Below are 27063 nucleotides of genomic sequence, written 5' to 3'. Positions count from 1 at the left end.
CTCAATGTAATACAAGAAGTCCCCGTCCTTGAGCTTTAGCGAGTTGTACCTTGTGCTTCAGTAGGCCGTATGTGGGGCGTACGAGTTGGTATGCTGGACGTACTCGCAAGGTCTTCTTTTGGGCCTTGGGTATTTTGGAGTTTGGGTCATGGGTTATTGGATCAGACATGAGAAGGGTAAAATGGTCTTTTACCCATTGGAAGTATAGAATATGGATTGGACTTGGATTTTGGGAAATGACCTTAATTATTGATTAAGATATATGAGTATGTCAAGTGTGAGGTTTTCCGGTGGCAGCAGTGTGTGTGTCTCGGTTTATCTTGGATTGAGGTGAGTCACCTCACTGTGTTTGGCAGGTCGAAGGAACCAATGTCGGCCCATGATTTATCATGATTAGGATGCTAGTTGTCTATGTGACTCTTGCATGTGTAGTATGTGATATGCATATCGGGCGGGGTCTGATGCCAGGCGGGGCCTGCTAAGTGTATTGTATGCTATTTGTCTTAGTGATTCTTGCATGTGTTTTATGTGTCTGTATGAATGTCGGGCGAGGCCGATTCTATGCGGGGCCTGATGAATGTGATGAAGCAGGGCCCATCTCATGTTATTAACAGATCTATTCAGAGCAGGACCTGATGGTTGTTGGGCATGGCCCATTGTATGTTTGATATGTATGGTATGTGGTATTTTGGGGAACTCACTAAGCTTTGTGCTTATGGTTTTGTGTTTATAGTTTTAGGTACTTCCGGTACAAAAGGGAAGGGTCTGGCGTGATTGCACTTCATCCACCTATGTTTCCGCTACTTTATGATTTTGGGATTGTACTTTGATAACTATTTTTACTCTGATATATTTTCAAATGATTGAAAAGGCCAAATAGTGTTTACGGTTGAATTATAAATGAATATTTTACCTTAAAATTTTTGGGATGTTACATATTGCCTCTATCAATGTCAAGAATTAGAAAGAATCAATCTTTTGAGAGACCAATAATGCTAAAAGAATTCTTCTTCCAAATCATGTTGTATGTAAAGAGTATGAGTAAGAATCCAATGCTTTTTTGTTCGAATATTGCATGCCAAGTGTTTGTGATATTGCCTCAATGAATACACCACATTTCTTTTACAGATGTTGTGCATTTCATGAATTATTCTCATTTATTATGCATAAGATTCCATTGAATTTGTTTGGAATTTTCACCTTTGGCTTCAAACCTCATTTGTGTTTTCCCCTAATTTCCACTTGGTCAGCTTGAATTGATTGTTTCAGGTCCTATTGCAGGTGCAACCATGGTTAAATGAAGCTTAAACACCCTTTGACCACTGAGAATACTGTCGTCACCATCGTACCCTCCACAACCACCATCATTCCTGGGTCACTACCAAATTGTCGTCCCCCAGATCTCCGGAACGAATCACTTTCTCAATCGTTATTTGGTTTAGTTGTTCGGTTAGGCTTTGTATATTGATTATGGTTTTAAGGTATTGTTTATTTTGCAGTTGTAATAAGGTGAAGGGTGAAGGATGGATGAGTTACTCTCCTAGAGATTGACATAGGAGTGGAAGCTATTGTGTTCACCAGACCCAAGAACATGTAAATTCTAAGCTTTTTTTTACCTATGAATCTTTCAAACTATGTTGATGCTTATTTAGAAGTGTGTTCTTGTAGGAAAGGCACATGCATGGTGGAGTAGATGTGTACCAAAGCAAATAGTTGGGTAGAAGAATCCAAGGAGATGCAGTGATAGGTTTTGTGGGCGGCATTAATACTTTTGAAGCCACTTTGAATCCATCAGAAACTTGATGTAAGATCTTTATTGTTCTTAAAAAAATTTTAATTATCTTTTTTTTTGTTAAATTTGCTCGAAACAAAGTCACAAAACAAAAACAAATTGATTAATTTTTTTATGGTGAAATAAAATTTCTGATATGCTTTAAGTGAGGTTTCTAAAATTATTTTGACATTATTTATCATAACATATTCAGCTTGTGTTAATTTGGTTGACTATATCTTAAGAAAGCTTCCATATGTCAAAAAGGCATTTTATTTTGTGTAACATGTTTAGGAGTTGTGAATTCTGATTTAGTTGGTGATTATCATGTTTGTTCCTTGAAATGTTTTTTGTAACTTGGTACTTGTTATGATCTTTATGCTGATTGCAGTTCAATGGTTAAAAATTCATTCAGATCATCAACTCTTACAATCCCAAGTTATTGCAGAATTCAAATAGCTTGAAGAGTCGGTAACTGAAGAGCCCAAGTAAAATTATTTTTATTTTCTTACTTTTTTACTGTATACGGTTTTCCACTTTCATCCCCATGATTGGTACAACAAAATAAAGGAATGGTTTGATAAGATTATAAAAGGGTATTATGGTCCTTTTATGGATTTTGATGGCATTTACAAAAACAAGATGAAATGACAATATGGTCTTTCTATGATCATTGTTAAATGAGATTGGGTTATAAAGCTTGATTGGATTTTTGTGATTTTAGCACGCAGGGGAAAGAAGGAATCAATGTAATAATTTGAAGTTTTGGCGAAAATTTAGAAATAAAGGACGTTATGGTCTTTTTTTGGTTATTGTCAAATGTGACATAAATTGTCATTACTTTGGTAGGCTGGGGAAAATTAGTGTGGTGCAAAAATAAGAACAAATGACAGTATTGTCTTTTCTTGGCTATTGTTGATTGCGATTGGTTTATTCAAGCATGCATGCATGAAGTTTAGAATATGAGGAATGCAAATATGTTGTATAAAAACTTTAAGGGTTATTTTCGTTCGACTTTGAATTTTGTTGGATTAAAAACTTGTGTAAGCCAGTTTCATATTTTAATATGTAAAAATAAATATGTTATTTATGCGATATTATAGGATCAATATATTCAAGTTATTTTAATAACAATTTAAAAGTTTGACTTATGTAATATCTAAGTGATGATCGCACATTAGTAGTGTAAAATCATTATAATCAGTAATATTTGTTATTATATCTTTTAAAAAGACATAACATATGGCAAAATAACAAAAAAATTCTATTTTTACAACTTTTATAGATTAACCATTCCTTTTCAGTATAGCAGTTGACTTTACCAAAGTTTAATGGAATTAATAAAAAAATAAGGAAAAATGACTCTGGAGGGTAACTAACTATTTTGCTTGTTCTCATTTGGTCCCTTTCCTTTTTTTGTACTCAATATACCATCAAACTTGTTGTTTGTGTTCATCATAACCCTTTTGACTGGCTTTTGACCGACTATCACCTGTGATAGCCGGTCAAAGGGTTATGGTGAACACAAACAACAAGTTCGATGGTATATTGAGTACCAAAAAAAAGGAAAGGGACCAAATGAGAACAAACTCAAGAGTTGGTTACCCTCCTGAGTCATTTTCATCAAAAAGTTAAATGAAATTAAAGTTGCAAAAGTATCAAAGACTGCAACCTTCTTTGGCCATAACGTACATGAAGAGCGTTTCAGAGTGGTAGCTTCGTTAAAACATGGTCTATGTTATGCTTACTGTGGTTAGCTGTCAACACCTCTCTGGAAAAGGATATGACTGTGTATGAGAGATATGTTTATCAGCATAAACGTTTACCTCAAGGTATATTATGGTGATGTGTCTGCAAAAGCTGCATGATCTTGTACATATTGATGTTGTATCTTCTCCCATGAATTCGATATTAAAGCCAAGTAAACTCAAAAATCACAGAAATTGGGATTCCACTCGTTTGTAGACTTGTCCAGAATCCATGATACGATAAATCATTTGATTGGAAACATAAATGTAGTCATGAAATGCACCTGATTAGTTAAAATTCCCTTAATAAATGTTCAAGTGCATTACAAAGTTGTACATGTATGAATAATGTTCTTTCGTGGGTTATGTTTTGAAGAGAAGCAAAAATAAATCTCATAAAGTCATTAATATAAGCAGGAGATGACGTGAGATTTTCTGTAATGAGTAAAAGGAAAATGACACAGGAGGGTAACCAACTGTTGAGTTTGTCCTCATTTGGTCATTTTTTTTACTCAATATACCATCGAGCTTATTGTTTGTATTCACCATAACCCTTAGACCGACTATCACACGTGATAGCCGGTCAAAAAGGTTATGGTGAACACAAACAACAAGTTCGATGGTATATTAAATACAAAAAAGGAGACCAAATAATAACAAACGCAACAGTTAGTTACTCTTAAACGTCTATTTCCCTAAAAAAAAAAAAAAAAAAAAAAAAAAAAAAAACTTATGTTAACGTTTAGTTATGAAATCTTGACATAATGTACGGCAAGAAAGTAACAGTTGTCTATATATAATTGACTAAACAACAATATTTTTATTGAAACCGAGTGAATAAAATGTTAAGATAAAAGTTAAAAATTGCAAATAGTTGCCAATTGGTTAATGGTATGCGATATTTATAAAAGGCTGCAAAAATTATGCTAACAGGTCCAAGTGGTTTCCCATATGTAAGGCATCCACTTTTGTCGTTTATCTTCATTTTTTACATCATGTTTTATGAAAAAAAAAATCTCTTTTAAAATAGACAAAATTGCAAAAATGGTCATGTGGTATGTATTTTTTTTGGGTTTTAGTCAAAGCCTCGATTTTTTTGGATTAGTGGTCCTTTTAAGCTAGTTTCGTTACGGATTTGGTCCCTAGGTAAACTGAAATGACTGTAATGCCATTCTGGTTTATTTTTTATATTTTATTCTATTTAATTTAAATGAAAAAAAATAATTAATTAATTTGGGCTGTCTCTCTGTCCAAACGTAGATCGAGAAAAACAAAGGTGATGTTGTTCTTCAACTCCTCAGGAAACCTTCTCCTCTCACTCTCACACAGGTTTCAATTAATCTCTCTCCCTCTCTTCATCTCCTTCATAATCTTCATCATGTTCACTCGCAAACGGTAGCACTGAAATCGAAGGTCCTACCCAAAGATTAAAAAAATTGACGATTGAAATGGAAATGTCGACCACCATCAACCTCTTTTCAGAGTGAAGAAGCTATCAGAGATCTGGTCTCTTTCAACCATTCTGAAAGGGTAAAGCAAAGTGCCAGCAAGGGGTAAAGCACTGGTTCCCACAGATTTATCCATAGTTGTATTAGAAGGGACAAATGATGATGATGATGTTTGTGAGGAAGAAGACGGGTGCGTCCCCAGCCACTTACAGAGTTCGTAATCTTTTAGATGCACTCCAGGTGCTCGACCTTATGTCTAGCTTAGTCTTTGGTTCAATTCCTTCGTCAACTGGCTCTCCAAATCAACTTAATCTTCTACTTCTTGCCGATAATTCTCTTATCGGGATTATCCTAGATTCTTGATCACGACTTTATTTACTATCAATTCTAAATTTTCTGGTGTTTGTTTTAATTGGATTCTTGTCTAGGCTTCTGGATATTCCAGTGGATGGACGTCTTGCAGAGATGACCAGCACCAATGGTGAGAGTGTAGTCGTTATCGAAAAGTGGCATAGAAGCCATCCCGGACAACTACGTGAAACCCATTATGGACAGGCCATCGGTGGTGGAGGAATCGAATGAGTTCAATATCCTAATCATTGATCTCAACTCAGATGATGCAGCGTTGCGTAAGGCCACTTTGGAGCTAATATCTGATGCTTGTCGTGAGTGGGGGTTCTTCCAGGTGGTAAACCATCGTGTCAGCCACCAACTCATGGCGGAGACACAGAAGGAGTGTCGAGAGTTCTTCCAGCTTACCGTGGAGGAGAAGCAGAAGTACGCTAACTCACCGGAGACTTATGAGGGATACGCAAGTCATGTTGGGGTGGTGAAAGGTGCCAAATTGGATTGGAGTGATTACTTCTTCCCTAACTATCAGCCTCTTTCTTCAAGAGACGACGGAAGTCAATTTTTTCAATCAATATAAATTGGTTTTGTGCCTTTTGATGAGGTGTGATATTTCTTGATAAATGTTTGGTGGTATGCATCTATACTTATGTATTAGTTTTTTTTTTTAATTTAAGAATTGTGATATGTGTGTGTTTTTTCATAAGAGAGAGAGAGAGAGAGAGAGAGAGAGAGAGAGAGAGAGAGAGAGAGAGAGAGAGAGAGACTTTTTATTTTTTTAATTATTAAAATAAATAAATTAGTATTAAATTTAAAAATAAATGAAAGAAAAATGGAAAATAAATACCCAAGGGTATTACAGTCATTTCACTATTTAGAGGGACCAAAAACGCAATAAAACTAGTTCAAAAGGACCACTAATCCAAAAAAGTCGAGATTTGGATGCATACCACCAAACATATCTCTCTCTCTCTTGCATCTGTTTACGATTTCTGCTGCTGCTATCATTCAAATATTTTTTTGCTCATTTTCAGTTTGTTGCTTTATTCTTCAATCCCACGTTGTAAGGCTAAACGAAGTGGAGGTCGCCACCGGCCTCGCTACGCTCGCTAGCCACCTTGAAACACCGCCCCTAGCACTCGCTAGTGGGTCGCTACCGGGGACTCGTCGATGTTTTGGCGAGAAGAAAGAGAAATAGCAACGCATTGTGATTGGTTGGAAGAAGACGAAGCGGAAATCGGGTTTTGTGTTATTTTGCTTTTGTTCTGGGTTTGCGCTTAATGTTCTCCAAAACCATCGATCGGGAATTGTAAGCAGCCTCAACCTCTTCCATATCTCCCCTCAAAATAAAAAATCCAAGAAACTCAACTTCCTCGAGAACACACGAATTGAGAGCATTGATTTGGGGATTTGAAAGGAAAGAAGAAAGGATTTGATAGAGAGAAGTGAATATTCGGGAACAAAGTGCAGATGAAATATGGATGCAAGAGAAAAGGAGGATGTCGGAGGTGCCCTCAATACACAACTTTCAGGTGCCTTTTTTTTCACCATGTTCTCTATATCTATATCATGTCCCCAACAATTGATTTCAGTTTTTTCTTCTGTATAAATTTTCATGACTGTTTTTTTAAGTAACTCTTTGTATGACATAATTTCATGCTTATTATGTGTTTGATAAAATGTATGAGTGAGCCCTGTTTAGAAAGAACTTTAAGTTGCTTTTTTTTATTCATAGATGAGAACTAAGGGCCATGGATTTTATTTGGTAGATTCTTTGATCATTCCCTGCAGATTTAGTAATGCTGAAAATGCATATATGAAGTTGTTAATTATAAAGAACAAAAGAATGGATAATTATAAAGCAGGGAAACATTGTGATGCAATTAAATGGTTTTTTAAGCTGTGATTCTTATGGAAAAGAGTGGTGATATGTTGGCACTATGGAAATCTTATTACCTTGACCATTTTACCCATTTGTTTTTTCTGGTGTGGTGAGGCGTTGCTTGATTTTAGTTTTTATTTTGTGATTTTTCATGGTTGTGTTCGTGCTCCTGGTTGTTTCTTTTCATGAATGTTGAAGAAGTTTGTTGTTATATATCTGCAAAGAGTCTATGAGATATCTTATCCTGACCAAAAACGCATCAAGGTAACTTTCTTTTCATTTATTCTTTTCTTTTCTTTTTTGTTATTTTTTTATAATGGCTTTGTTATATTTATACAGGAATACATTGCCCTGCTCGAGGAAGCCAAAAAATATGACCACAGAGAACTGGGCAAAAAACAAGAGCTTTTCTTTTTCCATCCACTTAGGTAAAGTTTTATAGATAACAATATAATCTAATAGTTAATATACATTGTAAGTAAATGTTTTTATTTTTTGTTTTTCAGCCCAGTAAGTTGTTTCTTCCTTCCCTATGGTATTCGAATAAAAAAACTAATGGCATTTATACAAACAGAGTATGAAAAAAGAGGTTATTCATAGGTAATATATATATATATATATATATATATATATATATATATATATATATATATATATTAAATTCATGTTGTAGTAGTTCATATATAGATAATTAATGTAACATTGTTTTTTCAGGTTACCACACCAAATATGTTCAACATGCAACTATGGGAAACTTCAGGCCATGCTGCCAACTACAAAGAGAACATGTTTGTATTTGATGTAAGTTAATAATTTTTTTTCTCAATGTAATTTAAAGTTGTTACATTATGTGTTAAAATTGTGCATTTTTACATTAACAGATGTTATATTTCCTTCGATATTGCAACTCCAAAGTGGCATAACGGATTTGGAAAAGAGGAAACAAAAAGAAATATACTTGAAAATATATTCAAGAAAAGACTGTTTCGATTTATATTATATGAAATGTATGTGTTTAAAAAATATAATTTATATTATATTAATTGTTTGTGGTTTAAAAAAATATATTTGTTTAATATTTGTGCATGTAAAATGTTTGTGTATTAAAATAAAGTAATTAATTAAATTAGAAAAAAAAGAAAAAAAATTAGAATGATGTCATTCCTGTAACCATGCCAAACATGATAATTGAAAGTAATTACTCATTCCATTCCATCATTCTCTCAACTATTGCCATCTCATACACTTTTAAACTCTTTCCAGGTTGTCCACTGTAAGAATATATTTCGAGGTAACATCAACTATTCATTTTACTAATCTACCCCTGATACAATTATAGCATTGTACTTTCAGTTTTTATCCTATTAAGACATTATAACTTGAAATTACTACATAAACTTGCTTTGCATTGCTATAAATTATCATATTTCATTAAAATAGGATATGCTATAAATATAATAAACACATGTATGAAAGTTCATTGCTATTTCTTGCATTTATTTAACTATTTCTAATAGTAATACCATTCTTGCAGACTGTGGGATAGCTGAATAATTTCCCAGTTTAGACGAGATGTTTCAATAACAGGTTTGTGAGATCCTTATTTACTTTTTGGTAAATACTGTAATTTTTTTTCTCTTCTATTTCAATTTACCATTTCTATAACAACATTGTAAATCCTATAAATTTAGCAGTGAGCAACATCCTACTTCAAAGGTAATTTCTCTTTGATACCTTTTTTTACTGCCGATTTCTTTCCAATTACTAAATGTTCAATTTGATATTGATCCAATACATACAATTGGATTCGAGATCAAGTAAGCATTGTAAAAACACATTTTTGTATTTTGGTATAAGTTTAAGGTTTTTTTTATTTGTTTTTATTTTTATTTTAATTCTTCCTTTAGCCTTCGGTTATGCATTTGTATTTTGGCTTCTTTGGAAGGATGTAAAGTTGAATAGAAAATGCATCGCTAAGTTCATAAAAAATTTCACAGTTATACAAAAGGAACTCAACTGAGATCTGTTTGAGACATAATTATTTGAGAGATTACATATCATGTTTGTTATAGTTTTGATGAATTATTAGTTTATTTCGGTGTTGAACTCTAATTGTAGTATCTTTAACCTTTGTTATAAACTGATGACTTTTAGTTTTCTTAGAAGGAAGAACAATATAGGTGAGATGATCTGGTGCAATAAGAAGAGCTAAGGGTATAATGGTCTTTTTTGGGGATTTGTCAATTGTAGCAGGTATATTCAAAACTGTATAGAACATCTTGACAATGGTTGGCAAGGGGAAAAGGTTTTATGCTGTAAAACATATTTGGATGACCAAATTAGCAAATCATGATACAAAGGTGTATTCACCAATATAGTAAGTTAACCTTACTATATAGTTATCAATTCACAAGCAAGTTGAAACCTGAAAATGCTAGCCAATATTTTTTATGAGTTTTATGAATAATTAGTATTATATATGATTGAAAAGCTATAATATCAAATACTAATGCATGTTTTTTTTTAAAAAAAAAAGTAGTAATAAGTTGTATCATTAGAAAATGTCTTTTAGATGATTTGTGATTATTTTACGGAATATCGGTTTGATAGATTGCAAGTAAAACATAATATAACTTGAACATTTTAAGTCCGAAAGTTGAAATTTCCTTAGCTAATGGGCAACTTAAGTTTGTGATTAATGATAAATCCAAAATATTAATATTTGAAACTACATGTTTAGTATATTTAGGAACATACTTTTTAATGATACAAATTACAAAGTCATTAAAAAATACAATATTACAATTTATAAGTTTTTCAAAATTAATGATATATTATTTTATTACATAATCTATTTTTTCTATTTAAAATTAACACTCATGAGTTCCACGGGTTTTAACCTAGTAAAATATAAAAAAATAAATCAGAAGGGCATTACAGTCATTTCAGTTTACCTGAGGACCAAATCTGCAACGAAACTAGCTCAAAAGGACCACTAATCCAAAAAAGTCAATGTTTGGATTAAAACCCCAAAAAATACATACCACATTGACCATTTTTGCAATTTTGTCTATTTCAAAATAACTATGTTTTATGTTTAATTGTTTATGATTCCATCAGTTGAGACTCTAATTTACATGATGTGAATTATTGAATTAATGACTCTAATTAGTTGTTAGATTACCAACATTTTTTGTTAGCCAAGTAGACTAGCCTCAACTTATTGAAGATCTAAGTTACATAATTGTCATATTGTCATTCATTTAACGAATCTAATTTAAAAAATTTTAATGTTACAAACGTAACACATATTACGTGCCCATTTTCGATACATATGCCACTTTTATTGTTTATTGTTTGGTTGATATAGTAGTTTGGGAATCTAAATCACTTGATGAAAACAACCCACCCATATAACCGTTTGGAATATCATCACTTTTAATAGCAAATTATATTTTTCGTTTAAAAAATTCAATTTTATAATTTAACAAATTAGATAAATTTTACTAAAACAACTCACTCCATCTTTCTTCTCTTATACAGATAATGGTGTTAGCATACAGATCAATTTTACGAAAACAGCATAAACCGTCGTTTTTGACCAAATATGTGGCCACAAGAAATAGCTTCGAATTGTCTAAAAATACTTGAACCCAAAATCAGACTTCTCAAATCATACAATATAAAATGATTTTGATACAGCTATTTATATTTATGCATATGTAATAAAACTAATTATTAACCATGGTTTTAATTTGTTACAAAGTGGCAACATTACTCGATACTTTATGAATGAAGTCTTTCACTTGGTCAATAAGTTGTCCAGATTCAGGCAATTCCGGGAAGATATAGAAAGCATGGCACATGTTTGGATACTCAAACAAATAAACTTCTTTCCCGGACTTTTTCAGCCACTCATAGTACCTTTTTTGCCAGTCATGTAGGACGTCGAACCCCGCCACCACCACCATCACCGGCGGCAATTTTATTTCCGATATGTCCACCGCCTGTGGGCCGCTAACGTTGATGATTGGGTGGTCGCGATTGAACCCTTCCCCTTCTGGCAAAAATGCATTCCACATCCAATCTGTTCGCTTTATGGAAACTAATGGTGTTCCGGCGAGCCGGGTCTCGGATTCCGTTCGCTCCTCGCCGCCAAAGAATGGTTGAATTGCTACAACTCCGATGACCTGCAAACATGATAAAGATTAAGCAGAAGAATTGAAATGTGGTTCATCGAAATATATGAGTGGGGAAAAACAACGATTAATATATATATATATATATATATATATATATATATATATATATATATATATATATATATATATATATATACCTTGAGTCGTCGGAAGTTGAATTCACAGGCTCGTTGAGCAACATGATGAGCTAAGTTTCCACCGGCGCTATCTCCAGCGAGAAAGCAACGTAACATATTCGCATTTTCCGGCAAACATTTAGACCTGTTCTCTTCATCATCAAGAAACTTCAGCACATCGAAGCAATCATCATGTTGGGCTGGATACCGATGCTCAGGCGCAAGGCGATAGTTCACAGAAACAACGACGGCCCGGACTTTTCTTGCGAAACGACGGCACACGGCATCGTAAGGAAGAGCATCGGGGGAGAGGAAGACAAATCCGCCGCCGTGCATGAACACCATCACCGGGAGATCTTCACCGGCGTGTTCAGTAGGTACGTAGACTCGGAACCATAGGTTACGAGTCTGATCTAGAACGACATCGTGTGTTGATACGCCGTTGGTTGATTTTGATGTCGCCTGGCTCTTGAAGTCAACTAAGGTAATGATACGACGGTTTACGGTGCCGTTTTTCCGGCAAGCTGCGTCGGTGAAAGTGGAGATGGCGGAAAGAACAATGCGTGTTCGCAATGGTAAGGAGAGTGACGGCTGTGGAGATTTATCGGTGGCCTCCATTTGAGGTAGAATCGAAATGGAAATGGAAATGGAAATGGATAGTATGTGATGAGTGTATTTGATCAAATGTGTAATTTATAAGAATTATAAATATCTATTATAAATTCGTGGGACCAGGTTCACAGTCGACTCTATCTATGTACCTATGGGTGTTTCTGTTTCACAACTTGATATTACTGTAAATTCAAATTTTATAATTTATTATTTTTCATATAGAATAAATTAGTAATTTACTTTGCAATATCAGGGTAAGATTTTTTAGAATAAAAAACTCTTGCAAATTAGAAAATTATTTGATGAGAGTATTGAAACCAAAGTTTTATTTGTACAAACTTGCATATTTGTAAGCACTTATAAATAAACAATTTATACAAATTTATTGATTTATTTATATTATATTATTAAGAAAATATTTTTGCATTTCAACACATTCAATTGAAACCTCTATCCATTCAATTTTCTATATTATATATATATATATATATATATATATATATATATATATATATATATATATATCAAAATTTATTAATTTAAATATGTTATTAATAATAAAATATTATCATATTAATTATAAACTTTTTGAATTATCAATATAATATATTTAATTTGTTAATTAAAATATAATGGTAAATCAAAAACCTAAATCAAAATACCAAATAGAATTTAAAAATTATCAAAAAATATTTAAAATAGCTAAAAAAGGGGCTAAATATTTAAATATAAATCAGAATCGGTAGTTATTTGAAATTTCATAACTTTACAAACTAATGTTAATATTTCAAATAATTATAATGATCAAAATTTTTTTAACAAATAATAAATAAGTAATTTTTAAATTAATTAATAGTTAAAAGTAACACAGACTCAATAATTTTATTTAATTTTATGGATAGATATTATTGAATACTTAATTTAACAATTATTATTTCATAGTTGCTGTTAATAAGATAATCATTTCAACATAATATATTTTTTAGAAAGAAGATGTAAATTGTCTCATAGATTATTGAATACTTAATTTAACAATTATTATTTCATAATTACTGTTAATAAGATAATCATTTCAACATAATATATTTCTTAGAAAGAAAATGTGTAAATTGTCTTAAACGTTTTGTAAGAGTATTAGATCATTGTCTCCACAAACACACAACAGAGAAGAAAAAATTATTTTAAGTACATCTTCAATGGTAAACTTATTATATTACTTAATATTTTTGTTATTTTATTATTATAATATTTTTGACCTCTAATTAAATAAATCATCCAATGGTTAAGCTTTTTCAATATTTTTAATGAATTTAATTTATTGAACCACGTCTATCTAAAATGTTCATAAAACTTCCTCATTTAATTAGTCGTCTTTAGACATATCATACTTAAATATGAAATATTTTAAATTAAAGTTAACATCAGACATTAATATATAAACATTTCATAAATGAAAAATCATGATAGAATTAATTAAGTAGTTAAATAAATGAAAAATATTTAAAAATAAAATATAATTAAGGGGATAAAAATAAAATATGTTAAAAATAGAAATGATTGAATGTTTAAAACAATCCATTATAATGGTATTAAATGAAAATAAATGATGAATCAATAGATTAAAATTCAAAAATAAGCATCCATTAAAAATGCTCTAAGATTATAAATTGATAAAAATATTGACATTTGGGATAACACGTGCAATTACAAAATATTAAGATATAATTTTTGAAGATTATAACGGTGATAATATTGGCATTTTGGGACGACAGGTAAATTACAAGACCAAATGTTGGTAGAAGTAGAGTTCAAGGGATCTGAGGCATAGATCTTGGAGTTAAGGCAAAAAAGTTCAAGGGGGTGTTTGGATAGGGAAAAATAGGTTGTTTATTTCTTATTGTTTAATCCCACCGTAATAAGCAAATTTAAGTGTTTGGATAGGAGTCTTTAAAAATCAGCTTATTGCGTTAGGAATAAGCTAAATAAGTTGATTTTATTAAGCAATGGGGGATGCTTATTGCTTATTGGTCATTTTACTCATATAAATTGTTTTGTTTGCCAAACACTTAAAATGCTTATTGCTTATTGATTATTCCCTCCGCAATAAGCTAATCCAAACACACTTTAAAAAAGTGTTTATTCCCACCGCAATAAGCAAATAAGCAATAAACAATAAGCTAATAAGCTAAAAACTATTTATCTAAACACCCCTTAAGTATTGGTTTTCGTAAGGAGTACATGGGTACTCTGCAAGACATAAGGAAAAAAGGGAAATATGAATTAAATTTGGTGTTGATCTCCTGGGGCTACATAAACAAGTTCACAAACCCTCTAATCTAGTGGTGATCGTTAGATTTATCATGTGCGGTGCTATTGATGTTGAAAACGGAATGTTTTAGGTCGTTATGTTGTTTCTTTTCATATTTACTGTATTTTATAAGGTGAAATGAATGTGTTGCTAGTAAATTTAGGTTTTTATTTAACAACATTCAAATTTCAACATCATGTCGGGTGTGTTTAGGTTTAGGTGCTTGATTTCTGTTTGCCTTTCTACTTGTAAGTGTAACTTCAACCATATATTAAACTATTTTCTAACCTAATTAATAATACAATAAAAACAAAACTATTATGGTCCATAAATAATCAAATTGAAAAAGTTCTTCAGTTCTGGATATACAATTAGTTTCCTTTATTTTAAGTTTATTTAAAAAAAACGCCACAAAAACACTTTTTTTATGTGGATGGTGTAAAGTAATTAAAATCAATGTAATACTACTAATTGTTGAATTATGTCGTGTCAGCATTTGTAATTACTCATGTTCTAGTGTATTACCAACAATCTTTCAAAGATGATCTCCATTGACATATCAATATCAATTTTATTATTTTAAAAAACACCTTAATTATTTATAATGGAAAATACTCTTTAAAAATCGAAATTAATATAATAATTTATGAGGTATCAACCCTCATGACCAAAAATCTAGATATAGTTCGAAAATATTTCTTCATAAATTTCGAACTTGTTCTTCATATTTTCGGGTTGAGTTCTGAACTTGTTCATGACTTTTAAACAAGTTATTCATGTTAGATCCATATAGAAATGATATAATAGAGATGAAAGGTAAGAAAAAAAAAACATTTTTCTTTATTAAAAAATGAAGATTTAGGAAAAAATGATAGAGGTGGAGATGTGAGTGAGAAAAAAGGTATTCTAACTTTGACCCATATAAAATGACATTTGTGCTCTTTTTAATTTATTTTAGATGTTATTTTATATATTTTTTTTATCAAAATTTAATTAAAAATAAATAAGATAGACCCCACCCACCCTCCACTGTCTTCCTTGCTATCCTCTCTTAATAATCTCAATATATAGTATAATCACAACTATTTCTTTTGTTTTCTCTTTCTAGACCATCGGAGAAACTGCTTGCATCTTTTATACAGGATGATGGAATCTCACCCAAAGCATAATATACTAACCACACATATCTATTATACACACACACCCTCATTCACTATCTGATTTCAATGTTGAACAGCTCAACTATCAACACATGTAACTCATTGTCGGGCAAAAGTAAACACGATACTGAATTGACCATTGACTATATCCAAGACCACATGATCTTTGACTTTGTTGAAAACCAAAAGAATGAGTAAATGGGAAAACTCTTGCATATGGTGTGAATTTTGAATCTAACAAAAGGGAAGCTAAAAAAAACTTTAAATCATGCCAAGTTTGTCTTAATATAAACCTATAAATGTTACTAGAACAATATTATAGAAACATGTGTGTACAAGAGCTATTCTTTACACAACAAACATACAAATCACTTTCCTGTTCGGGCTCTGGCTGATTGTACATGTAACGTCCCAAAAATAAGACCCGAAAATCTTTTATTTTTACATTCATAAAAACAATAAACCATATCATTGTCATAAAACCAAGGTAATCAAATTTTATCAATACATCATCGTTATCAAAGTAAATCACAAAATGCAGAATTGAGTGGTGTGTGTTCTGCAATTATCTCGGGCTCTTCCTTGAAAATCAGAAGCACCTAAAACATAAACTAAAAACCGTAAGTACAAAGCTTAGTGAGTTCCCCAAAATATCACATGTCATACATACATAAATAAACACATAATGGGCCCCGCCCGACATCGGACCCCGCCCAACATTGAGCCCCGCTCGGTATACAGATTTGTCAGTTATCAGGCCCCGCCCGGTATACATACAAACATATAATCATATAAACATACAAACACATGTGATAATCATAAAGATAATAGCATACAGTATAGTCATCGGGCCCAGCCCGGCATCGAGCCTCGCTCGGTAAACATACACATATAACACATGCAAGAGTCACACAGCCAACTTAGCATACTAAAATATCAAACCATGGGCCGTCATTGGTGCCTTCGACCCGCTAATCACAATGAGGAAACTTACCTCTGAATCTGAACAGTAGCTAAATAGGTCCCGGCTCCGAATATCAGCTTTACCTGTCACCTATTCATCAAATAGTGACCAAATCCTTAGATACAACTTAAAATACCTCGAATACCCCCCCTTAGTTCACACTTAGTCAAAGTCAAAAGTCAAAGTCAATAGTCCGTGTTGACCCAACATGCCGTGTTGCCCTTGGGCACGGCGTGTTCATCCATCATCCAAACAGTCGGGAAAACCCCAGCCAACACGTCGTGTTGACTTGCAACCACGCCGTGGTTGCCTGAGTTTCAACAGCTTAATACATTCAGTTGTTTTCTTCGACTCCAAGAGCTCCAAAGCTCAGATCTAGCCCAAAATATGATCTAGAAGGATAAAGTTTCCAACTTTATCCATTGAGACTACCCATAAAGGTCCAAAACCCAATCCATAAAGCTTAATAATGCAAGGGCTTAACCAATAAGCACCTAATCCTGAAAGTTCGAAGTCCAACCTTTCCAGAAGTGATTCTAACACCAAAACCATCCCAAAGGTTGGTGCTTTATAGACATACATATCCAATGAATGTCTTGAACCCATATTAGGTCAAAATGAGGATTTATGACCTAATCTCTATCATGACATCAAAACTTGATTATAATCCATATCCAAGACACTACTAGCTCATCTTGACCTGCAGATTCATAAAGTTGAAAACCTTATGTGTTCTAACCATTCCAACATTCAAGAACAAGAAACTAAAGGGACAAAACTCAAGATATAACAACCTGGAATGATAAAAATCGAGTCTTGGACACTTACAAAGGTCCAGAAGAGTGCCAAGATGAATAATGGCGACTTGCTTTCTTGATCTTTGCTCCCTTCTTCCTCCTTCTTCCTTCTCTAGCTTAAAAGAGTACCAAACTAGCTCGAAAATGGTGGAAGGTGATTAGGGTTTGCAAGGAACGATTTGGGGGAATGGAGGCTGATGTGAGGGAGGATATGAGGGGTTAATGATCTTTAAATAGGGCTCAACCCTTAAACTTTAGGGTTTTCTCCATTAGCCGCCACGATGCCGTGGTGGACCATAAAAATATGCGGCCCAAAAGCTTATTGTCACGTCGTGGTGAGGCTTCACCACGCCATGGCCAACTCATACACAAATCGGAAATAATTTCATACTTGGAATCGAGTGTTACAGTACACATCACATCTCCTTGTAAAACCGAGGCCTAGCTAGAGGTCCATGTTTATGATCCCAAGCCAACAATCAAGGAAGAACATGACAAGAGACCAAGCCCATGTCTCTAACCCAACCTATTTATTAAAATTTCTTTTTTCAAAAATGTTTTTTAAAGATTCTCGGATCATATTTTGAGTTTGGAATCACACAAGTGTTCCTCCAAATTCCTCAAACCAGGGTTATTATACCAACTTGTAATGTCCCATTTTCACAACAAAATTTTTCATTTTAATTAAGGTAAAACATCATGTTTATAAAATCCAAGTTAAGAAATCCATTTGGTCCAAGATACATTTTCTTGAAAATCAGAGAAATGTAGTCAATGCAGAATCCCAATGGTTGCTGATGAATGTGTATAATCACGCCTTCACCTTCCCATGATCACCACTAGTACCTGAAAAACATTTAATCTGCAATTGTAAACCAAAGCTTAGTAAGTTCCCCCAAAATACCGCACGCCACAATATACATATAATGCATGCACACACATGAGCCTTCAGTCTGATTAGCCTACCTTGTAAGGCCTATAGTTCACTTGGACCCCTCTCTATTTCTCTCACTCTCTCTCACTCTCTCTCTCTCTCTCTCTCAACATACAGTTGACCCATCACTGTCCTACAACACAACGTTGACCCGCCTCAGTATGTTGGCCTACAAAAAAAAGCATGACCACCTCAACCCACCCCACTGCAATATGTTGAAATATGTAACAAACAAGAAATCAAGTAAACACATAAACACATGCACTATCTACACTAGTCTACCTGTCTAATGGCTCACTACCGCATACCGGACCTCATACAACACACTATGCTGCTACTGGAAGGTCTCCAAGGAATACATAACTATATGTAACAAGAGGCGAGACAGATATTCGAATAGGTGATCCCACTCTAGAGCCATAACCAAACAAGGATCAGGCAATAAAGCCTAGATCAAGAGTTCTCAGGCTATCCTATGTGACTACATATAGCCCCTAGGGCACTCCATTAGACGATCACCATCCTATTGGTACTCTAACCAACATATCACTACTCCTGTATCCTAACATACAAGGATATAAACTGTAAAAAACATAATATAATGGGAAACTCACCTGAACTAAAGAACTAAAGAAACACAACAACACCCTCGCACCATGCATTGCTTGATCCCATGAATTGACTAATACCAAAAGAGATAAATACTAAATCAACAAACCCAAATCCTCCAAGTTTGATCCCAAAGTAAAAATAGTAAAAAGTCAATGGTCAACAATTAACAAAAGTAGACGGTAAAAAAAGTTGATGCTCACCATGATGTGGGGACCTCTTGACCATGTCATAGAAATACCAGGACAAAATAGTCACAAAGCAGAGAACCTTCACGCCATGGCAGCTCTTGGCCACATCATGGTCAGCTAAGGACAATACAATCGAGCATCTGAGCACCACCACGACGTAGCAAGCCCTTGGCCATGTCGTGGGATTTGGTAGAATGCTAAATTCTTCATTAAGTGCTTAATCCTTACAGTTCTAAGCCCAAAAATTCAGATCTACTTCTTTTCAATGACTTAATGGATTGAGTTTCTGACTTTATCCATTAGGAATCCATTCTAATGCAAGATCTACAAACCTAAGTCCATCAAGTCCTTAATAGGGCCAAAACTTGAGCATGAACCTAAGATACATCAAACATGGTCCTTTTTCTTATTCAACAGAAGTATAATAACCTAGAAAAGCTATCATAAGCTTTGGAGTTCTTCAAACTCCAAGAGCATCCAAGGAAGGGACCAAAATCTTACAAATGGACTCAAACTTACATCAAGAAAGCATAAGCCAAGATGAGAGCTTTATACCTACAATCACTCATAAATTTAAATAAGATATTGGATCGAAGTTCATGCCTTGATCCCTTACACCAAGATGAACTTCTCCTTTCCTTAAGCTTCATATAAAATCCAAAGAAAAAGCTCTAAATCAAGAATTCAAGCCTTCAATCATGAATGGAGGCTAGGGTTTCATAGAAGAGGGGTTAGATGTTGAAGAGGATGCCCTAATACTTTAGATTAGGTGTTTAAATATGGAGAAAATCCTAAAAATCATGGGCTTGGGCTGCATCAGTTGCCACCCTGTAGCCTTCCTCTTGCCATGTTATGGTGAAAATTTAATCTCGTATTCTTACATTAGGCACGCCATGTCGTGGTGCTCCATTCACCACATCGTGGCAATAGATTTTCCCAAAAAATCTTTCCTTTGATCCCACAAAGCGCGTATCTGATCCATCTTGGAAAAATGGGTGTTACACATAAAGGAGCCCTACCAAGCTCTAGAGTTCCTCAAACTCCAAGAGCATCCATGGAAGGGACCAAAATCACCCAAACATGACCTCAAACTTGAATCTAGAAGAAGAAGTTCCAACTCATGGATTTATACCTCCAACAACTCAAAAATATGAAGAGTATGTTAGATCCAAGCTTACTCCTTGTTCCCTTGCACCAAGATGAACCTCTCATTTCCCAAAAATTCACTAAAATCCAACGAATAAGCTCTAAATCAAGAAATCAAGCCTTCAATCATGAATGGAGGGTAGGGTTTCGTATAGAGTGGTTAGTGGCTGAATAGAATATCCTAAACCTTGAGTTTAAGTGCTTAAATATGGAAGAAACCCTAAAAGATAATGGGTTTAGGCTGCAGCAGCTTCCACGTCGTGGCCTTCCCCTTCCCACATTGTGGCGGCCATCCAAAACACATCAATCATGAATGGAGGGTAGGGTTTTGTATAGAGTGGAGGGTAAGGTTTCGTATAGAGTGGTTAGTGGCTGAATAGAATATCCTAAACCTTGAGTTTAAGTGCTTAAATATGGAAGAAACCCTAAAAGATAATGGGTTTAGGCTGCAGCAGCTTCCACATCGTGGCCTTCCCCTTCCCACATTGTGGCGGCCATCCAAAACACATCGTCTTGAAATTGGTATGCCACGTCGCAGCACTCCATTCTCCACGTTGTGGCTCAAGGTTTTTTTTTCCCAAAAACCTTACATTTGATCCCTTTGAGTCCTCAACTGATCAATTCTGGAAAACAGGTGTTACAATTAATTAAATTAATAAGGGTAAATTAGTAATATTACATATATTAATTAATATCAAAAATTACCCAGTGATATCCCTATATTTTAGGATTCGTTTTCTATTTACCTATTAAAACCCTAAAGTCGAGGCCAACGATAATCATCGTGATCGTGTTGACCATCATCAATCTTCTGGCATCATCTTCATCCCTACATCGAACACCTACAATGTGTGGCAATCAAGATCTCTCATAACAACAAGCACCACCCATTTCAGCCCCCCCCCCCCCCCCCCCCCCCCCCCTCACTACATTTTCCATTTAACCACATCTCTGCCCCAATTTGAACCTGGAATTTAGATACGTACAATACATACATTAACTCTAATGGTGCCTTCTAAGTGTAAACAAAATCCTTCAAATGTTTGTTTTCATTAATATGTGTAGTTTCTATTTTGAAGTTTAAATTAAGTATTCGTCGAATTTTTGGTTACGGTGATAATGTTCCTTATTTTGCATTATTATAATGGTATTAAATGTCAAGCTAATCTTATAAACCTTCACTTTAATATAAAATAAGGTCTTTGTGGAGTGATTCAAGTAGTCTCTGATTGTTCAAATACATGTCAAATTTTTGATGTTGTATTGTTTTGTTGGTATCTACTAAGTTATTATCATATTATATTAATTACCTATAATATATGTATCAGTCTTAAGAGGTTAATTATTAATTGTGATTTGTGTTTGTTTGGCATTCTTTTTGGGTTGACAAGTTAACACTTCATTTACAATTAAAGTAACAGTACATTTTTTAAGAAAAAAATGAAATTTAATTTGATTAATAACTATTTACATTTGATATGTAATAAATGAAGAACAAAAATGTGTTGTTTTTATTTGTTTATAATTGATTGTTTGTCTGATCCTCATATTGTTGTTTGATATTTTTCTTTTTTTTTTTGGACATGTAACCTATATTTTGAGAGAGTACCAAATTTGTAATATTATTTGTCATTTGTCATATAAAAGCAATCTTAAAGAATGTTATTATGATATAATTTAATTTCACGGCAGCCATTTTTACAGAATGTGGGTGTAAAGGCAATACAGATAAATAGTGCATAAATGGAACATGATGATGAAGGGCGTTAAAGTTGGATGATGGTGTGTGGGATGAACATTATTCTATAAGATTACAACCCACATTGCCAATTTAAAATGTTGTATGCATTATGTCAAAATTTAAAATGTCATATATATTTTGTCAGAATAAATGATAATTGCACTTTATAGTTAATGATTCTTTTAGAATCTTTGTTTGCATGTTATTTTTTTAATTTTTTTTGTAATAGATGTTTCTCTTAGACTGTCTATTATTATTATTATTATTATTATTATTATTATTATTGTAATTGATGTTTCTCTCGAAATTCCATTTATTCTAACAGAATATGATTTCATCAGCATCTTCTTTTAGAACGGACCAAATTTAATTCTTTGTAATGTCTTCGTGATAGGAATGGCTTGAAGAATAGCTTGGAAACATGATAGGAATGTCTTGAAGAATGAATCAAATATTAATCAGACTCATAATATAAGATTGTTGTTATTTTTTAGGAATCACACTTGTTATTCTTTCATAATGTTGTTATTATTCAAGAATATCTTTTTGTATCACAATAATACAATGTAATTATTTGATATATTATTAGTTCAAGAATCGATTTTGTGTATTCTTTCATAATGTACTTATTCATGTTTTCTTATTATTTATGTTTCCTTAAAGAATGTCATAAACTTTCATTCTAATAAAATGTTATTCTGACAAAATAAAATAGGTTATAACCCGTTATGATTAAAATTAAAATTGAATTAAAATTAATTAATTTAAAAAAATCAAAATTATCCCTTAAGAAAAATTTCTTTTTCAAATATACTTTAATTGACTAAAATACCATTATAATTAAATATGAGTGATAATGTAACATGTTATTCCATTGTAATATCATAGACCTCAAAGTCATAGCCATTTATTATTTTTATCTATTGGTCCAGAATTGTCCTTACGACTACACAATAGATGTAGATAACACATAAACCTAGCCCTATATATATATATATATATATATATATATATATATATATATATATATATATATATATATATATATATATATATATATATATATATATATATATATTCAACTTTTAACCAACACCACCTTTCATACTAACCATTACACCCCTTAAAGTTAACCATAACCCCCATTCACATTGACGGTTAATAAGTAACAAAACTTCCATATAACTATCAACTTATCCAAAATTAACTACCAAGTGACTAACATAATAACTATTTTTAGAATTGTCAAACTAACCAAAAGTCCATCTTAAATTTCTAGATTTCCTCCTTTAGATGTAAACCACTTGAAACCTCCAATCTTTAATAACTTAATGAACATGATCCTCCTTTTGATCCATCTCAGTTGTAGTTCTGCTTACTGACACCACCTTTTGCATGTCCTTTGAGTCTTGAGTTTTGACATATTATTTCCAGAAATTATTTATGAAAGCCTACTATACACCAAAATATGCAGAAACACTACCATTTTTATATTGCCGACAATCCAAATCTTCCCCATCTCCGATTGCGGTCTTCTACCTTGCTGCTAGGAAAATTCAATCCCAAAGATTTTATCCTTGAGATATGGAGCTTCTTTAGTTGTTTCTTCGATCCCCATTTACGATTCTAGATTTCGAATCGTCAAATAATCAAGTTCCTTTTCCTTTTCGTACAAACACATCTTCCAAACTTAATCAAGTCTATTTATAAAATTACCAAAAAAGTCATTATCTTTACTTTGCTTCATTACAAATCCCTCCAAATCATCGTAATCAATGTTCGAAATCTTTTCATATACATTTATAACTACAAAACCACAAACAATAATTAGAAAGAAACTTTAAATTTACCAAGATCTTTTCAATTTGGTCACCAATTCCTACTTATTTCACTTAATCACCTTATTTTGTCAATGATCATTTTTGTTCACTTGTCATGATCTTCTTGAACAATGAACCATTGCTCTCTGATACCATTTGTTAGAGTTAACAAAAAACTTAGAAATGTTATAGGAACATTATTATATCAATGTGTGTATACGAACTTATACATATATATATATATATATATATATATATATATATATATATATATATATATATATATATATATATGTATTGGCTTCAGATCCTATTAGAAACAAGATTACTTACCACATCGTGATAAATGAATCAAACTTTTTTTTGACAAACCTAGGATATGAGTCATTTGATGATATCAAAATAAGATGATTCACAAAAAAATCTCCCAAAAAATGGCTGAAAGATTCATCTTCTTTGGGATTATTCATTAACATGTGAGAAAAAGAATCATTGTTTCAGTCATTAGATAATGAATCATCGAGATGTTTTTCTAACCATTCTTTTTCTAACACATATTTTTTTTTTCATATATGGATTCATTTACTTATTTCTCTAAAAATAAATATGTAAATAGTCTATTTCTCCTGTTTATTATGAAAGTTTTGTTTCACAAGATCATATATATATATATATATATATATATATATATATATATATATATATATATATATATATATATATATATATATATACTTATAAATCTAGCATTTTTTCTTGAATCTCATGCATTTGAAAACCCTTTTTTTAACTTCCTCAAACCACATTCATTTGATACCCACTTTTGTAACTAATGCAACTCAAAAGTTTTCTTAATTATGATTTAACACTCAAAAGTTTTATAACTTATATTATGTTTAATTAGCATTTAGTGAAAAGTTTACTATAAAAATGTCAATCTTTTGGGAAGACATGCATACAAATCATATACAAATTTCAGAAAGAAAACAAACTTAAAGGTTTTTGTGTTTTTGCTAAGTATAGGGACCTCCTTGTATTTACAGCATGTGCATGCATGTAGTCAACAACTTCCTTCTTTGTTTTGAAACACTGCCCCACCCTATATGGTTTTAAATGGATCTCCCCATGTGAGCATGGAGTTGACCTACTCAACTCCTTAAGCATTTTTGTCCTTTCAACTTCATAAAATCCTGCATACTGATAATCATCACTTTGAATAACTTCTAACTCTTCATCAACTATGTCATTGCCTATACTTTCAGTTTGCTTGTTTAAAATTCCATGTTCATCTACATCCACGACACTTTGGAATTCACTCATGTCTACATCCACATCAAATTGCAAGTTAGACTCATGTACAATGTAGTCACTATCATCAAAATCATCTCCACTATAATCAAAACCATCTTCATTCTGACTATAGAAAGCATCTCCACTGTCATCACTTACCATGCCCTCTAGAATTTCCATTTCTACTTGATTGGCTTCACCGTTTGGTACACTGTACTCAGCATCAAAGACAACATAAGTTGAATAATCATCTGTAAATGCTTCAAATTCATCGAGTCTTACACTTTGTTGTCCATCAATATCTTCACAAATTGGTTCCTCTGCAAGATTGCCTAAATTACCCTTACACACTTCTTCTATGTGGCCCATGATCAATCCTTCATTCACATCAATGACATTACTTCGTTGGCTAACTTGAGACATAACATATGGAACAATAGTCTTTGAATGATCCTGACTTACATTCATATCTATTACCTGTGACTGGTCAACAACATGGTTGGCAGGGTGGTCTAACTCAAGCTTTTTACTACACGATCCTACTTCTCTTCTACAAGGTTTTTTTCTATTAAGTTCCGGTGACACACTCTCAGGTTCCAGTTCCTCAATAACAACTTTGGAAGGAGACTTAAAATAACTAGCTACCCTAGTCTGACCAATTTCAATATAGACCTTTACAAGTCTGTGCTTAGGGACATACGAAACCAATTTAAGAACATCTTGGTCATTACCTAAAGGCAATAAACCGTAGTCTAAGGGAAATTCAGGGATATAGAAATGGTAGTAAAGAGTTTGTTCACCTTTGTACCCTAATTCTCGAACCATGTCATCGAGTTCATGGACTGAAAATAAATCAGTGTCAACGTCATCTACATATGATACAGTACCATCGACGTATTTCCTTCCAGGTGACTTGGTGAAGACACCACTATAGTGTATCTTCAACGTGAAATAGTTATCATATCCCTCTGCAAAAACAAAAATAGAAAGGGTAAAGAAGATGATTTATCTTCACGAATACATTCAAGGAAAACAAAACTTGAAGTTCTTTTTTTTTTTTATGAAAAATCTTACCGTATCTCGATTGCAAGTCCTTCAAGCACGCATTTTTTTTTCACGCAAACACCATATTGACAGAACCATTGTCCTTTGGTGCTGTGTAAACCCTAAACCCCAATTTCGTTTCTTGGATGAGAGTGATCTGTTGAAGACGAAGTCACTGTACTCTTGGGAGATGAAGAGTGTTTGGGAGTTGACGTGAAGAAGACAGTGGCATAATCATTTCCCTTAATAAAGAAGAGGGCATAGGTGAAAAGACCGATTTACCCTTATATTATTTTAATGAAATAACAGTTAACGGTGGGGTTCTAACGGTGTGAGGGATAAGGATCATCTGTCAAAAGTTTTGAAAGCACAAGAACCATCTATGAGATTTTTAAACCACGGGGACTAAACTTCAGAATCTGGGAAAACACAGGGACCATTTATGATGTTTTTTCTATATATATATATATATATATATATATATATATATATATATATATATATATATATATAGAGAGAGAGAGAGAAAGAAAGAAAGAGAGAGAGATAGAGACTATAACATATGTATGAGTTTTAATTAATTATCTTTTTGAAACGGTACAATTACAAAACAAAAAAAAAAACATATTTAAAATATTTAATTAAATATTTTCGACATCACCCTATATAACATATGATCAATATATTAGCGATTAAACCACAATATACAACGACTGTATTACAATAAACCAAAAACGAAGAAAATATAAAAACGAATTAGTATAACAAACTTACAAATTAACAGCTATAATATAATAGCATATCTCCAAATGTGGTCATAAGACCTCAACCCAACACAAAAACCTTTAAGTTTGTTTTTTTTCTGAAATTTGTATATGATTTGTATACATGTCTTCCTAAAAAATTGACCTATTTATAATAAACTTTTCACT

At 32.6% G+C, this 27063-nt stretch overlaps 2 protein-coding genes, 1 long non-coding RNA gene and 1 pseudogene across 11 annotated transcripts; 3 read left to right on the top strand and 1 right to left on the bottom strand.

Annotated features, from left to right (window-relative positions):
• The first annotated feature begins 1143 nt into the window (after positions 1–1143).
• Positions 1144–2724, top strand: LOC145126158 (uncharacterized). Its single transcript, XR_013716358.1, has 3 exons — positions 1144–1593; positions 1669–1804; positions 2163–2724. It is a non-coding gene; the product is annotated as an uncharacterized LOC145126158 (long non-coding RNA).
• Positions 2725–4767: 2043 nt separating this feature from the next.
• On the top strand, positions 4768–10783 carry LOC145124223 (uncharacterized). 9 transcript variants are annotated; one of them, XR_013715527.1, is made up of 9 exons: positions 4768–5948; positions 6350–6847; positions 7396–7461; positions 7537–7625; positions 7912–7998; positions 8079–8204; positions 8461–8488; positions 8732–9450; positions 10741–10783. XR_013715527.1 is itself a non-coding variant. In XM_079059489.1 (9 exons), exons 3-9 carry the CDS (start codon positions 6797–6799, stop codon positions 8741–8743), a joined length of 459 nt encoding a protein of 152 aa, XP_078915615.1. In that variant the 5' UTR covers positions 4768–5207; positions 5396–5948; positions 6350–6796; the 3' UTR covers positions 8744–9610. The 9 variants fall into 9 exon arrangements, 8 of the variants coding, with proteins under 8 accessions (XP_078915615.1, XP_078915614.1, XP_078915613.1 ...); XM_079059489.1 differs by lacking the exon at positions 10741–10783 and having other exon boundaries at positions 4768–5207; positions 5396–5948; positions 8732–9610; XM_079059488.1 differs by lacking the exon at positions 10741–10783 and having other exon boundaries at positions 8732–8784; positions 9361–9610.
• On the top strand, positions 5515–5895 carry LOC145126981 (jasmonate-induced oxygenase 4 pseudogene; annotated as a pseudogene).
• A 61-nt stretch (positions 10784–10844) lies between the features above and the next one.
• LOC145124222 (putative carboxylesterase 18) lies at positions 10845–12200 on the bottom strand. The gene is made up of 2 exons (XM_079059485.1): positions 11537–12200; positions 10845–11387 (listed from the first exon to the last, which is right to left on the bottom strand). The coding sequence occupies exons 1-2, from the start codon at positions 12131–12133 to the stop codon at positions 10956–10958; spliced, it is 1029 nt and encodes a 342-aa protein (XP_078915611.1). The 5' UTR covers positions 12134–12200; the 3' UTR covers positions 10845–10955.
• Positions 12201–27063: the final 14863 nt, after the last annotated feature.

Source organism: Lactuca virosa, chromosome 7 (genome assembly GCF_052849685.1).
Source record: "Lactuca virosa cultivar CGN04683 chromosome 7, Lactuca_virosa_CGN04683_v6, whole genome shotgun sequence".
NCBI classification, from domain to species: domain Eukaryota; kingdom Viridiplantae; phylum Streptophyta; class Magnoliopsida; order Asterales; family Asteraceae; genus Lactuca; species Lactuca virosa.
The sequence above is the reverse complement of the archived record's forward strand: the minus strand, read 5'-3'. Positions and strand labels throughout refer to the sequence as shown.

Excerpts from the sequence above, each read along its gene's own strand:
- LOC145124222 (XM_079059485.1), bottom strand. The coding sequence starts at position 12,133 with ATGGAGGCCACCGATAAATCTCCACAGCCGTCACTCTCCTTACCATTG. Across the intron at positions 11,388-11,536 it reads TCAACTTCCGACGACTCAAG|GTCATCGGAGTTGTAGCAAT; the intron begins GTATATATATAT and ends TCATGTTTGCAG.
- LOC145124223 (XM_079059489.1), top strand. The coding sequence starts at position 6,797 with ATGCAAGAGAAAAGGAGGATGTCGGAGGTGCCCTCAATACACAACTTT. Across the intron at positions 7,626-7,911 it reads TTCTTTTTCCATCCACTTAG|GTTACCACACCAAATATGTT; the intron begins GTAAAGTTTTAT and ends TTGTTTTTTCAG. Across the intron at positions 7,999-8,078 it reads AGAACATGTTTGTATTTGAT|ATGTTATATTTCCTTCGATA; the intron begins GTAAGTTAATAA and ends TTACATTAACAG.